This window comes from Leptopilina heterotoma, unplaced genomic scaffold (assembly GCF_015476425.1).
Source record: "Leptopilina heterotoma isolate Lh14 unplaced genomic scaffold, ASM1547642v1 Lhet_81, whole genome shotgun sequence".
Taxonomy (NCBI): domain Eukaryota; kingdom Metazoa; phylum Arthropoda; class Insecta; order Hymenoptera; family Figitidae; genus Leptopilina; species Leptopilina heterotoma.
The window spans coordinates 165,407-178,070 of record NW_025111185.1 but is presented as its reverse complement, the minus strand read 5'-3'; the positions used below and the strand labels follow the sequence as shown (position 1 = coordinate 178,070).

Below are 12,664 nucleotides of genomic sequence, written 5' to 3'. Positions count from 1 at the left end.
CCTACGAAATATTAACACTATAAGTAGATAATATAAAATCAAACTCTTTTTTGGAAAATAAAATTTTCTTCAATAATTCAGAATATTTTTTTACAGTGAGAAAAAATTTACTTGATTCAAGTGACTGATTATTTGTCGATTGGCAAATATTTACTAAAATAATTTTTGTTTTAATTAATTTTTATTCGAGTCAAATTGTAGGTTTGCTTCAAATACTGAAATTATTGGTTCAAAAAGTACGATTTATTTGATTTAATTAAAAATTATTTGAAATTTATTTTTATTTAAAAGAAAAATTATTTCAGTAAATATTTATTTGATTATTAATTTTAAATCATTTTTATTCGAATCAATTAAATTGCATTTACTTCAATATTACTGATATTATTTGTTCCAAAAATACATTTTATTTGAATTAATAAAAAATTATTTGAAATTAATTTATTTGAAATAAAAATTATTTAAGTAAATATCGGTAATATAATTGGTTATTTGAATCAAATAAATTTTTTTTCAGCGTAAATAGAAGACTATAAACTTTAGAGGACTAATTATTTTCTGTTAATATTAAAATAAAAATCATTAAAATAATTCACTAATTTTTAACAAAGTTTAATGAATATTTTTCACAATATTTTAGGAGAAAAAAAATTAGTCACGAAAAATAATTATTCATTAAAATAATTGAAGAATTTTTCTTCAAAGTTTAATGAATAATATTTTTCACGAAATATTTTAAGAAAAAATAGTCTGGAAAAATAATTATTCATTAAAATAATTCAAGAGTTTTTTTAACAAAGTTTAATGAATAATATTTTAAGATAATATTTTACAATATTTTAAGAAAAAAAAAATAGTCTCGAAAAATAATTCAAAAATTTTTTAACAACGTTTAATGAATAATATTATAGAAGAAAAAATTATTCTCTAAAAATATAATTTTCAGAGAATTTTTTTTTAATTAAAATGATTCAAAAATTTTTAAGAGTTTAATGAATAATATTTTGCGTAATATTTTCCAAGAAAAAATTAGTCTCAAAACACGATTTTGAAGAGAAATTATTTTCAAATGTTAAAATTGCCTATTAGCATAATTTTTTCAGTGCTTTAATCTTTGCGTTTCTGATATTATTTTCGACTTAAAATATTACAGTGCCTCGCTTGTCAATATTCATATGTACACTATTTAAATTCTATTATAAATATAAGTTATTAGATTATTGTACATCATATGCAAACAAAATTATATTTATATATTTGTTTCTTCATGCACACATTGGATGATTCTCTTTTTTCATTTATTTCTCTATTTTTCGTGTTAATTTTCTCCAAATTTAATAATTTAGAGAAAATTCGCAAATCTAACAAATATTGAAATATTTATTAAAATTTCATTGAACTTGGATGTTTTTCTTCTATTTTCGTATAGAGTATATTAAAAGACAAAAAAAATTTCTTTTTTTCCAAGAATTAGAGCGCGTCGTTACTTTCGAAAAGTAATATTTAAAGAGAGAATCGTTCCGCGCGTTGATATACATATACACGAAATCATACAACCATGAATAATTTGAGCATTTAGTCTGTCCAGCTTATAACGGTAGAGAATACATAATCAAGATTAAGAAAAAAAAATACAATGAATGCCAATAATAAAAATTTATATCGGAATTTTTTTTTTTCTTTTCAAAATTCAAACTGCTATTTAGCCAATTTTTCCATTGCAGTGTGTACAAAAATGTTCACTGAAAATTTTATTTATTTATTACAGGAAGACATTTTTTTCATAGTTTATAATTTCTACCGATGACAGACTCCCTAGGGCGATGAACGCAATTATAACTTAATAATTATTTCAAAATCATTAGCACTCGTTTTCTAAAAGGTTAGATTAATATAAAAAATTACAAAAATCAATCACCAAATTAAAAAAAATTTTTTTAATATAATTTATAATTTATAATTTTAGATAATACCTATGTAAAAAAATAAACAAGAGTTTGGACGAAATTTTCTTTTACCGATATACAAAAATTTTTAAAAAGATGATTTATTTTCTAGTTTTTGCAAATTTGTTGAGAAAACGAACGCTTTTTAAAAAAGTCAATTATTAGTAACATTATAATTATTATTATTATATCTATAAGTTAATTTATTTACAATTGAGATTAACTATCGATGTTACGAACAAAACTCAGGTAATATATGTAATATATCGATTTTTTGTTTTTAAACCCGAAAAATGATGATTGGGTTTATTTTTGTTTTACCCTTTTCTGAATTTCTTCCTGGCGTAGAAAATCTACGCTAATTTCGTATATTTATTACAATGTTCTTCTTGGAAGAAAACAGATTATCGGGTGCAAAAAAAAAACTTCAAGGCCTTTTTATAATAGTAAAAATTCTTATAAACTGTCATTATTCCCAGAAAATAGTATTCCACACCCTTTCATTCATTTTTGAGTTCGATACTAAATTTAAAATTGTAGTAAAATTACAGGAAAATTACACAAATTCCAGTTACGATGGTACTATTGCAGTTCGATGACAGTTTCGAGCGGCAAGAAAACCCGATTTTCAAAATTTCACCGAGTTTTTAGCTTTTATTCCGTTTCTTATTGAATATTTTTTTTTATTCATTATTCTTGAATAATTTTTTTTAGAATTAAATTATATAAGTTAATTTTTTTTTACTGAAGGGACATTTTCTATTGACGCTGTTTAAAGTATTCTTCTTTTCTTGTTTATTTCTTTTCTTCTCTTGTTTTCTATTCTTCTTTTATGTTCAAAACAAATTATTTTTATGAAAAAAAAGTCAAATTGTCGAAAAGAAGAATTCTTTAAATCTCGACAGGTATTTTTGTGAAAATCAAAAGAGACTTAGTTCAGAAATTATTTACGAAATTTCTCGTTTGAAATTCACGGGTAAATATAAAATAAGGTTTGAAATAATTAATATAAAAAAAGGTACATAATCTCTAACTGATTCCAAATTACGAGCCATAGTATAATAACTATCATTCCTATCATTCGTATCATTTTCATCATTTCTATCATTTTTATAATTTTCATCATTTTTTATCATTTATATCATTTTTATCATTCTTAACATTCACAACGCATTCATTCATCATTTTTTCTAAAATCTTTCATTCATTTATTTCGTGTATGCTCTTTAAAAAGCGTTTCGTATTCTTCGCACACTTTCAATTGTCTTTTATAATAATGTTATGTTGTGTAAGAAAAAAAAGGAAAAAAAAATTCTTCTCCACTGAATATTTTTTCGAGTTTTCTTCTCTTCTCAACTTTTGTGCACTATCGTTTTTTGTTTATATATAAATTTAGAACGATCTAAATTCTATCCAACGAAATTTGCGTAAAATAAAATCTCGAGTGACTTATTGCAGTGTGCTACTTCATACGATTAAGTACTAAGTCACTGACAACCAGTAGACCTTTTTGATAAGGACTCTCGGCTAATGTATTTGCAAAACGTGCAGCTTCAACACAATGTTTTTTTGCTAAAAATCTCGTCTGCTCCAAACCCTGAGATTTATGAACCAATTCGAATGCTTTCTCTACGTCTCCTGGTTCTTGAAATCGGCGCATTATCATTGAATTCAATTCTGGATACTAAAAAAGAAAATTAAAGTAAAATTAATAATAAGTAAACAATTATTATTATTATTGATTAACAAATTACAAAAATTTTTATTTTTAAATATCAATTTCAATTTTTAAACAATTTCGAATTAAAAATTTTAATTATTCGTAAATTAACTAGTTAATCATTATTATTTATTATTTTTTTAAATTTTCACAAAGTTCTTCCAAACAATTCAATTATTTTCATAAACAATAAAATTTTTCACAAAAATTCAATTATTTTCTACAATTTTTATAAAATTCTTCATAATTTAATTTTTTTTATAAATAATTAAACTTTTCGTTGAAATTTAATTATTTTAAAAATTAATAAATTTCATAAATAATAAAATTCTTCATAAGAATTCAATTATTTTCAAAAATTTTGATACAACTCTTTATAAGAATTCAATTATTTTCCTAAATAACTAAATTCTTGCACAGGAATTCAATTATTTTTTATAAATAATACAATTCTCGCAGCAATTCAATTATTTTCAAAAATTTTAATTCCAATTCTTCATAATAATTCAATTATTTTTAAGGAATAACAAAATTCTTCTTAGGAATTTATTTATTTTTGTAAAGAATAAAATTCTTTCAGAAATTCAATTATTTTCTTAAATTTTAATACAATTCTTTATAATAATTCAATTATTATTATGAATAACAAAATTCTTTCCAGGAATTTATTTATTGTTTATAAATAACAAAATTATCCCAAAAATTCAATTATTTTCCAAAATTTTAATACAATTCTTTATAATAATTCAATTATTATCATCAACAACAAAATTCGTTCCAGGAATTTATTTATTTTTTATAAATAACAAAATTATTCCAGAAATTCAATTATTTTCAAAAATTTTAATACAATTTTTCAAAATAATTTAATTAATTTCTTAATGAAAAATATTCTTCCTGGGAATTCAATGACTTCTATAAATAATAAATTTACGCAGAAATGCAATCATTACAAAAATTTTGATAAAATTCTTCATAATTTAATTTTTTTTTTATAAGGAATAAAATTCTTTCCAGAAATTCAATTATTTTCATAAATTTTGTTAAACTTCTTTATAGTATTTCAATTACTTTCATAAATAATCAAATTTTTCGAAAGAATTCAATTATTTTTTTAAATAATAAAATTCTTTTTATAAATTCAATTATTTTCATAACATAATAATAAAATTCTTTTTATATAAACTCAATTGTTTTAAAAAATTTTGATAAAATTATGTGCAGGAATTTAATTATTTTTATAAATTCAAATAAAATTCGTTGAAAAAATTTTATTATTTTAAAAAATTCCAATAAACTTCAATTATTTTCATAAATTTTGTTAAACTTCTTTATAGTATTTCAATTACTTATATAAATAATCAAATTTTTCGAAAGTATTCAATTATTTCAAATAATAAAATTCTTTTAATAAATTCAATTATTTTTATTAATAATAAAATTCTTTTTATATAAATTCAATTATATATATTCAAAAATTTTAATAACATTTTTTGCAAAAAATTCAATTCTTTTCAAAAATTTTGATAAAATTCTGCGCAGGAATTCAATTATTTTTATAAATTCAAATAAAAATCTTTGAAAGAATTTTATTATTTTAGAAAATTTTTATTAAATTTCAATTATTTTTATAAATAATTAAATTCTTCGCAGGAATTGAATAATTAAAAAAAAATTTAATCAAATTTTTCGAAAGAATTCAATTATTTTTTTAAATAATAAAATTCTTTTTATAAATTCAATTATTTTCATAACATAATAATAAAATTCTTTTTATATAAACTCAATTGTTTTAAAAAATTTTGATAAAATTATGTGCAGGAATTTAATTATTTTTATAAATTCAAATAAAATTCGTTGAAAAAATTTTATTATTTTAAAAAATTCCAATAAACTTCAATTATTTTCATAAATTTTGTTAAACTTCTTTATAGTATTTCAATTACTTATATAAATAATCAAATTTTTCGAAAGTATTCAATTATTTCAAATAATAAAATTCTTTTAATAAATTCAATTATTTTTATTAATAATAAAATTCTTTTTATATAAATTCAATTATATATATTCAAAAATTTTAATAACATTTTTTGCAAAAAATTCAATTCTTTTCAAAAATTTTGATAAAATTCTGCGCAGGAATTCAATTATTTTTATAAATTCAAATAAAAATCTTTGAAAGAATTTTATTATTTTAGAAAATTTTTATTAAATTTCAATTATTTTTATAAATAATTAAATTCTTCGCAGGAATTGAATAATTAAAAAAAAATTTAATAAAATTCTTCGAAAGAATTCAATTATTTAAATATTTAATAAAATTCTTTGAAAATATTTAATTATTGTAAAAAAATTTAATCTCTACAGAAGCCTTATTAATTATAATAAATAATAAATAATATAAAGATTTAATTTAATTATTAATAAAAATTAAAATAAAAAAAATTGAATCAAATTTAATCATTCAAAATTTTAATAAAATTCTTTGAAACAATTCAAGTATTTTCAGAAAAATGCAATTAAATTATATGCAAAAATTATGTAAAATAAAATAATTTCTTAATTTTTTCTACAAAAGTGGTGGCACAAAAAACACAACAACTAACTATTAATATTGTGAGCAGACATTCAAACTACAACGATTATTAATATAGATAGATTATTATTAAAATAGTTAATTTATGAATTAATTATTAATATAATTAATTTATTAATTAATTATTAAAATAATAAATAATTGAATTGAATTCGAATTGAATGAATTTTTTCTCAACTCACTCGTTCACAAGCGAATAGCACGGGAGCAGTAGCCAATCCAAGTTTAAGGTCTGCCGCTGTTGGTTTGCCCATTGTGTCTGACGAGGAAACAAAATCTAAAAGATCATCCACTAATTGGAAGGCCAGTCCAATATTTCTTCCGTATTGAAATGCTACCTCGGTCACATGTTCGTCTGAATCCGCCAGCATTGCGACCTAATAAAAAAAAAAGAAAATTAATTCACTGAGATTAAAATAGTCCCCGAAATTTATAAATAGCGAAAGGACATTTTATATTCGACCCACTGTAGAAATTTTAAGAAAACAAATTTTTCTCCAACGGACAAATTTTTATTTCTGGAAATGTTTGACTAAAAGAATTTAAATTAAAAAAAAAACCCAAAAATTAAGAATTTAAATTTAAAAAAACAAAACCCAAAACAAAAGAAAAAGAATAGAAAGGAAAAAAAGAAAGAAAAAAATAGAAAGAAAGAACAAAGAAAAAAAAATAGAAAGAAAAAATGGAAGAAAAAAATGAAAGATACTCAAGATTGTAGTACATTTTTCCCAAAATACGATTTCCCAGAGGATATTTTTCCCAAAATCAAGTTTCCCAAACAATATTGGTTTCCAAAGGACATTTTTCCCAAAATATTTTTTTTCCCAAAATCAGATTTTCCCAAATTAATAGATACTAGCCAAATTATCCGCGCGCAAGCGCGCGGGAATGTTGTATTGCAATGTTTATTGTAAACAATTTCAAGTCATTTTAATTTATGTAATTTTTAAAGAAATACTTATTATGACACATAACTAAAAAACTAATAATTAGAATTAAATTTTCAAATTATATTATATTTTTAAACTTTAAAGTACATAAAAAAAATTAACAAATTTTGATACTAATTTCAAATTTTACATCAGATTTTCAAAATTGAAAACTTCTTGTACGAGGTAAATTAAATTTCGCAAAAATTGATATTTAATACCTAAATTAAAAATAATTTTCAACTTTCTGAACAAAGAATATAAATAATATTTTTTTTTTAGAAAATTTTTACTTATTTAAATTCGCTAATTTTCAAAAAAATTTCGTAAAAATCAATTATTTAACAAAATTTTATGCAATTTATTTTTCACAATAATTTAATTACTGTCACTAATAATAAAATTTTTCATGAAAAGTCAATTTTTAAAAAAAATTTTTGATTAAATTCTAAGCAAGAATTTAATTATTTTCATAAATAATAAAACTCATCGAAGAATTTCAATTATTTTCATTACTATTTTAAATTAATAATCGAAAAATTTAGTTATTTTCACAAATAAAGTTTTTACACAAGAATTCAATTATTTAAAATAATAAAATTTTCATAATATTTATTATATTTCGAAAAAAATAATTATTTAAAACAATGTTTATAAAATTCTAATGAAGAATTCACTTACTTTCAAAAATAATAAAAATTTTTACGGAAATTCAATTCTTTTTAAATATTTTAATAAACTTTTCTGCAATAATTCAATTATTTTCAAAAATAATAAAATTCTTCTCTGTAATTCAATTATTTTTGAGAATAATAATAAAATTCTATTCAAATTAAAAACCATTCAATTCAATTATTTTCATAAGTAATAAAATTCATAGCAGGATTTCAATTATTTTTAATACCTACAATTTTACAGGAATTGCTCAAAAAATTTAATTATTCTTAAAAACTTAATTTCAATTCCTCGAAAAAATAAATTATTTAAAAAAATGTTTTTTTTTAAATTCTATGGAAGAATTGAATAATTATTTTAAAAAATTTAATAAAATTGTTTGAAAGAAATTAATTGTTTTAAATACGATTTTAATTAAATTTTTTTGAAATAATTCAATTATTTTTTCAAATTTTAATTAAACTTTTTCTAAGAATTTTGTTACATTATTTTATTGAAATTTTATTTGTTCGTTATTATTTTATAATTGTTTCATTTATATTTATACACTGGACATAATAAAAAAATAGTTTACATTATAGCTCATGAACAATTTTATTTTGGGAAAATATGACTTTGGGAAAAAAGTTCTTTGGGAATGACACTTCTTTGGGAATACGATTTTTTGGGAAAAATCTACTTTGGGAAAATGAGTTTGGGAAAAGTGACCCCCTACCATACTCAAAAGGAATGAAAAGAAGAAAATCAAAGAGTTTGCTAAAAGACAAGTTTGTAATAAAATGAATTTTTCGATGAATCATATTTACTTAAATACATTATGAAGAGAGTAAAGAAGTCTTACCGCTTTCAAAGAATTTGCAATTAAACTTGCAGTCTTTCGATACGTCTTGGTGAGGTAGTGTGCAAATCGTTCATTTTCCGTTTCTTTTGAACCTAGTTGCATAAATTCACCCTGCACTAAGTCGGTCAATACCTATAAACAAACATATGTAGATTTAATCTCTCTAATCGCTTATTAATATTCATCATCGTCAATGATTCTTATAATGGGATTTATGTTTACATTAAAAATCTAATGAAGCAAAAATCATTAATTTAAATTATTGTCATATTGAGGATATACCTGACTGAGGGTGAGGGTGACACTGTCATTTCGACATCGCGCTATCATCATTCCCGTCACACCAATGATAAAATCCCCAGCCATTGCCACCTGAAATCAAAAACAGAAATATTACAAATTTGTACATTTGTTTCTTTTTTTATTTTTATTTATTTTCTTTTTTTTCTATACTTTATTCTTTTCTATTGTTTTTTTCTTTACTTTTTCCTTTTCTATTCTTTTTTTTTCTTTTCTTTTTTTATTTATTTTGCTTTTTATTTTTTTTATGTTATGTTCTATTTTACCTTTTTATTCTTTAATTCAATGGATTAAAAAAGCTATTTTTTTCTTCAATTTTCTGGAAAAAGAAATTTTACTAAAATATTTCTTTTTGTTTTGATAGAAAATTAAAAAATTGATTCAAGTTTTTACTGAAAGAAAATCTCAAAATACCTATCATTTTTAGAGCTTGAACCCTTTAAGGATCAATTATTACCGACAAAAATATAATCAGTCCGAGTCAAATAACAGAACATTTTATCAAAACTGTTTTATTTTATTTTTATTCAAATGTTTTTATTTTATTTATTTTCCATTTTACTTAAAACTATAAATTAAATTTTTTGATAACTATAAAACATGAAAAAATCTATCACTCCGTGTCTTCGACTCGAAGTAATTGATTTCTTCATGTTTTATAATAATTAAAGACGACCGAGTGATAAAATCATAATTTTATATTATATAAGAATATATTGTTACTGAAACTTCTTGAAAATTATTTTCATCATATCAAATCAATTATTATTTTCAAGAATTTTTAACTATAAAATTCTTCTTTCAATCAATTATTTTTAATAAATTTAGAAAAAGTTCTTTGACAATTTTCAAAAAAAAATAAATTTCAAAATTCAAATTGTTACAAAAATGTCATTAAAAATTTTAAAATAATTAAATTCATTCAAAAAATTTAATTGAAATTGTAAAAAATTTTCAAGAATAATTGCATTTTTCGAAGAATTTTATAACTCATGGAAATAATTTATATCTTTTGGAAAATTTTATTTAAAAAAAAAGTAGATATTGGAAAGCATTGAATTGCAAAAAAAAAATTTGAAAATAATTGAAATTTTTACCAAGAATTTTATTTAGATTTTTGAAAATAATTGAGTTTTGGAAAAAAATTTTATTTTTGAATATAATTGAATTTCTGCGAAGAATTTTATTAATTTTGAAAATAATTGGATTTTTGAATCATTTGTAACTTCTCCAATATTAAAAATTTTTTTTTAGTGTTTTCAATTAAAATTCTTAAAATTCACGCTATAATGCTTTTAATATTCAATTATTATCTAAAATTTTAACTGAAATTCATTTTTAAATCGATTCTTATTAGAAAATTCTACGAAAATTCAATTATTTAAATACAAAAGTAAATAGCTTATTGAATAATTGAATTAAAATTGAATTCTCATAAAGAATTTTATGTACAAATTTTTAAATAATTGAATTCTTTGGACGAATTTAAATTAATTTTTTAAGAATAATTACAAACTAAAAAAATTCGATGAAAAATGTTTTAAAAATTAATGAAATTCTGCGATGAGTTTTATTATTTATGGAAATAATTGAGTTCCTAAAAAGAATTAGATTTATGAAAATAATAAAAACCGTGTAAAAATTTTTATTATTTATGAAAATAATTGAAAAGAAAGTATTTTCAAAAAATTTAATTTTTGAAAAGTCATAAATTATTGCAGAATTTCAATTAAAAGTTTTATTATTTACGAAAATAATAAAAACCGTGTGAAAATTGTTATTATTTATGAAAATAATTGAATTTCTGCAATAATTTCTGACTTTTCAAAAATTAAATTTTTTGAAAATATTTTTTTAACTAAAATTCTTTTTTAAATTCATTATTTATAATAATTTTTGAAAAATTTCTTTGAAAATTTTCAAATTCATTTGTTTACAATTCAATTTTACAAACATTTAATTACTAGTAAATTTATGAAATAAATATATATACATATATTAGAAAATAAAAACTTCAAAAAAATAATTTCATACAAAATTCTAATAAATTTTTTAAAGAAAATTAATTTTTTTACAGAACTGTTAGTTAAAAGAATTCAATTATTTAAATACAAAAATAAATAATTTATTGAATAACTAAATGTTTCTTAAAATTGAATTCTCATAAAGAATTTTATCAACAAATTTTTAAATAATTGAATTCTTTTGACTAATTTTAACATATTTTCTAAGAATAATTTTATTTTTGGAGAAATTTGATTAAAATTTTATTATATTAAAAAGTAATTGAAATTCTACAATGAGTTTTATTATTTATGAAAATAATAATTGAATTCCTAAAAAGAATTTTATTATTTACAAAAATAATTGAATCCCAGTAAAAATTTTATTATTTATGAAAATAATTGAATTTTTGCGAAGAAATTTATAAACAATTTGCAAAATAATTGAATTTCTGTGAAATTTTTATATTAATTTATGAAAATAATTAAATGTTTACCTAGAATTTTATTAAAATTTTTTTAAATAATTGAATTCTTTTGGAAAATTTTATTAAAATATTAGATATTTAAAATCATTAATGAATTGAGGATAATTTTTAAAATTAATTGAAAGTTTGAGAAGAATTTTATTAAAATTTTTAAAAATAATTGAATTTCGGAGAAGAATTTCATTATTTCTAAAGATAATTGAAATTTTGACGAGAATTTTTAAAAATTTTTGAAAATAATTGAATTTCAGAGAAGAATTTTATTATTTCAAAAAATAATTGAAACGCTGCGATGAGTTTTATTTTTAGTAAAAATAATTGAATCCTAAGAAGAATTTTATTACTTTTGAGAATAATTGAATTTCTTCAATTATTTGTAATTTCTATAAAATTCTCAAAATTATATCCTACAATAATTATGAACTTTTCGTCCTTTTTTTATCGAATTACGGACTTTACGGACCTTTATGAAAAAAAACTGACTTTTACGGACTTGAAGCTTTACGGACCTAGTTCGAGTCCTTTTTTACTAAAATATTTCTTTTCGTTTTAATAGAAAATTAAAAAAATTGATTCCAGTTTCTACTGAAAGAAAATCTCAAAATAGCACTTTTTTTAATCCGAAAAAGAAATTTTTGATGAATTGGTTTAATTTCTCCACTTGAGAACGCCAGTGTCACCACTAGGTGGCGTCGAATTTGATTTTAGCGACTGAACTGCCGTTTAGCGGTGACCTTGGCGTTCTCAAGTGGAGAATATCAACTCCATGTTGAATCTCAAAATATTCGCCAATAAATAATTAATATAATTAACATAAATAATTCTACAATTATTTACAACCAAACATTGAGTCTATATAGTTTAAAAATAAATATAAATGGATTTAAATAGTTCTAGATAGTAAAAAAAATTATCGCGTAAGTCCGAGGCCTATGGTTGTATTTCAAAAATCGAATTTAACAAAACGATTAAACTTTGGAAAATTCATCGATGATAAATGAACGAGATTTGTAAAAGTATATTATTGGTATTAAAGAGTGCAAACTAATCTTATTTACTTTCCAATTTTCTTAGAAAAGAGATTTCGCTGTCTCTTTGGTTGGAATAAGTTAAAGAATGGAGATTCTCTTATGACGTTATTTGTATGTATATGTTTATATATATAG

General features: G+C 20.0%; 1 protein-coding gene across 1 annotated transcript in view; it reads right to left on the bottom strand.

Annotated features, from left to right (window-relative positions):
• Window positions 1–2,465: 2,465 nt before the first annotated feature.
• The window catches only part of LOC122511340 (all trans-polyprenyl-diphosphate synthase PDSS1), a 109,732-nt gene continuing 99,533 nt past the window's right edge, over window positions 2,466–12,664 (bottom strand). Inside the window, exons 5-8 of the mRNA XM_043626501.1 lie at window positions 8,990–9,079; window positions 8,708–8,839; window positions 6,445–6,639; window positions 2,466–3,630 (exon numbers count right to left, since the gene is read on the bottom strand). Of these exons, the coding sequence (XP_043482436.1) occupies window positions 3,409–3,630; window positions 6,445–6,639; window positions 8,708–8,839; window positions 8,990–9,079 (639 nt within the window). The 3' untranslated portion in view covers window positions 2,466–3,408. The remainder of the gene's footprint in view (window positions 3,631–6,444; window positions 6,640–8,707; window positions 8,840–8,989; window positions 9,080–12,664) is intronic.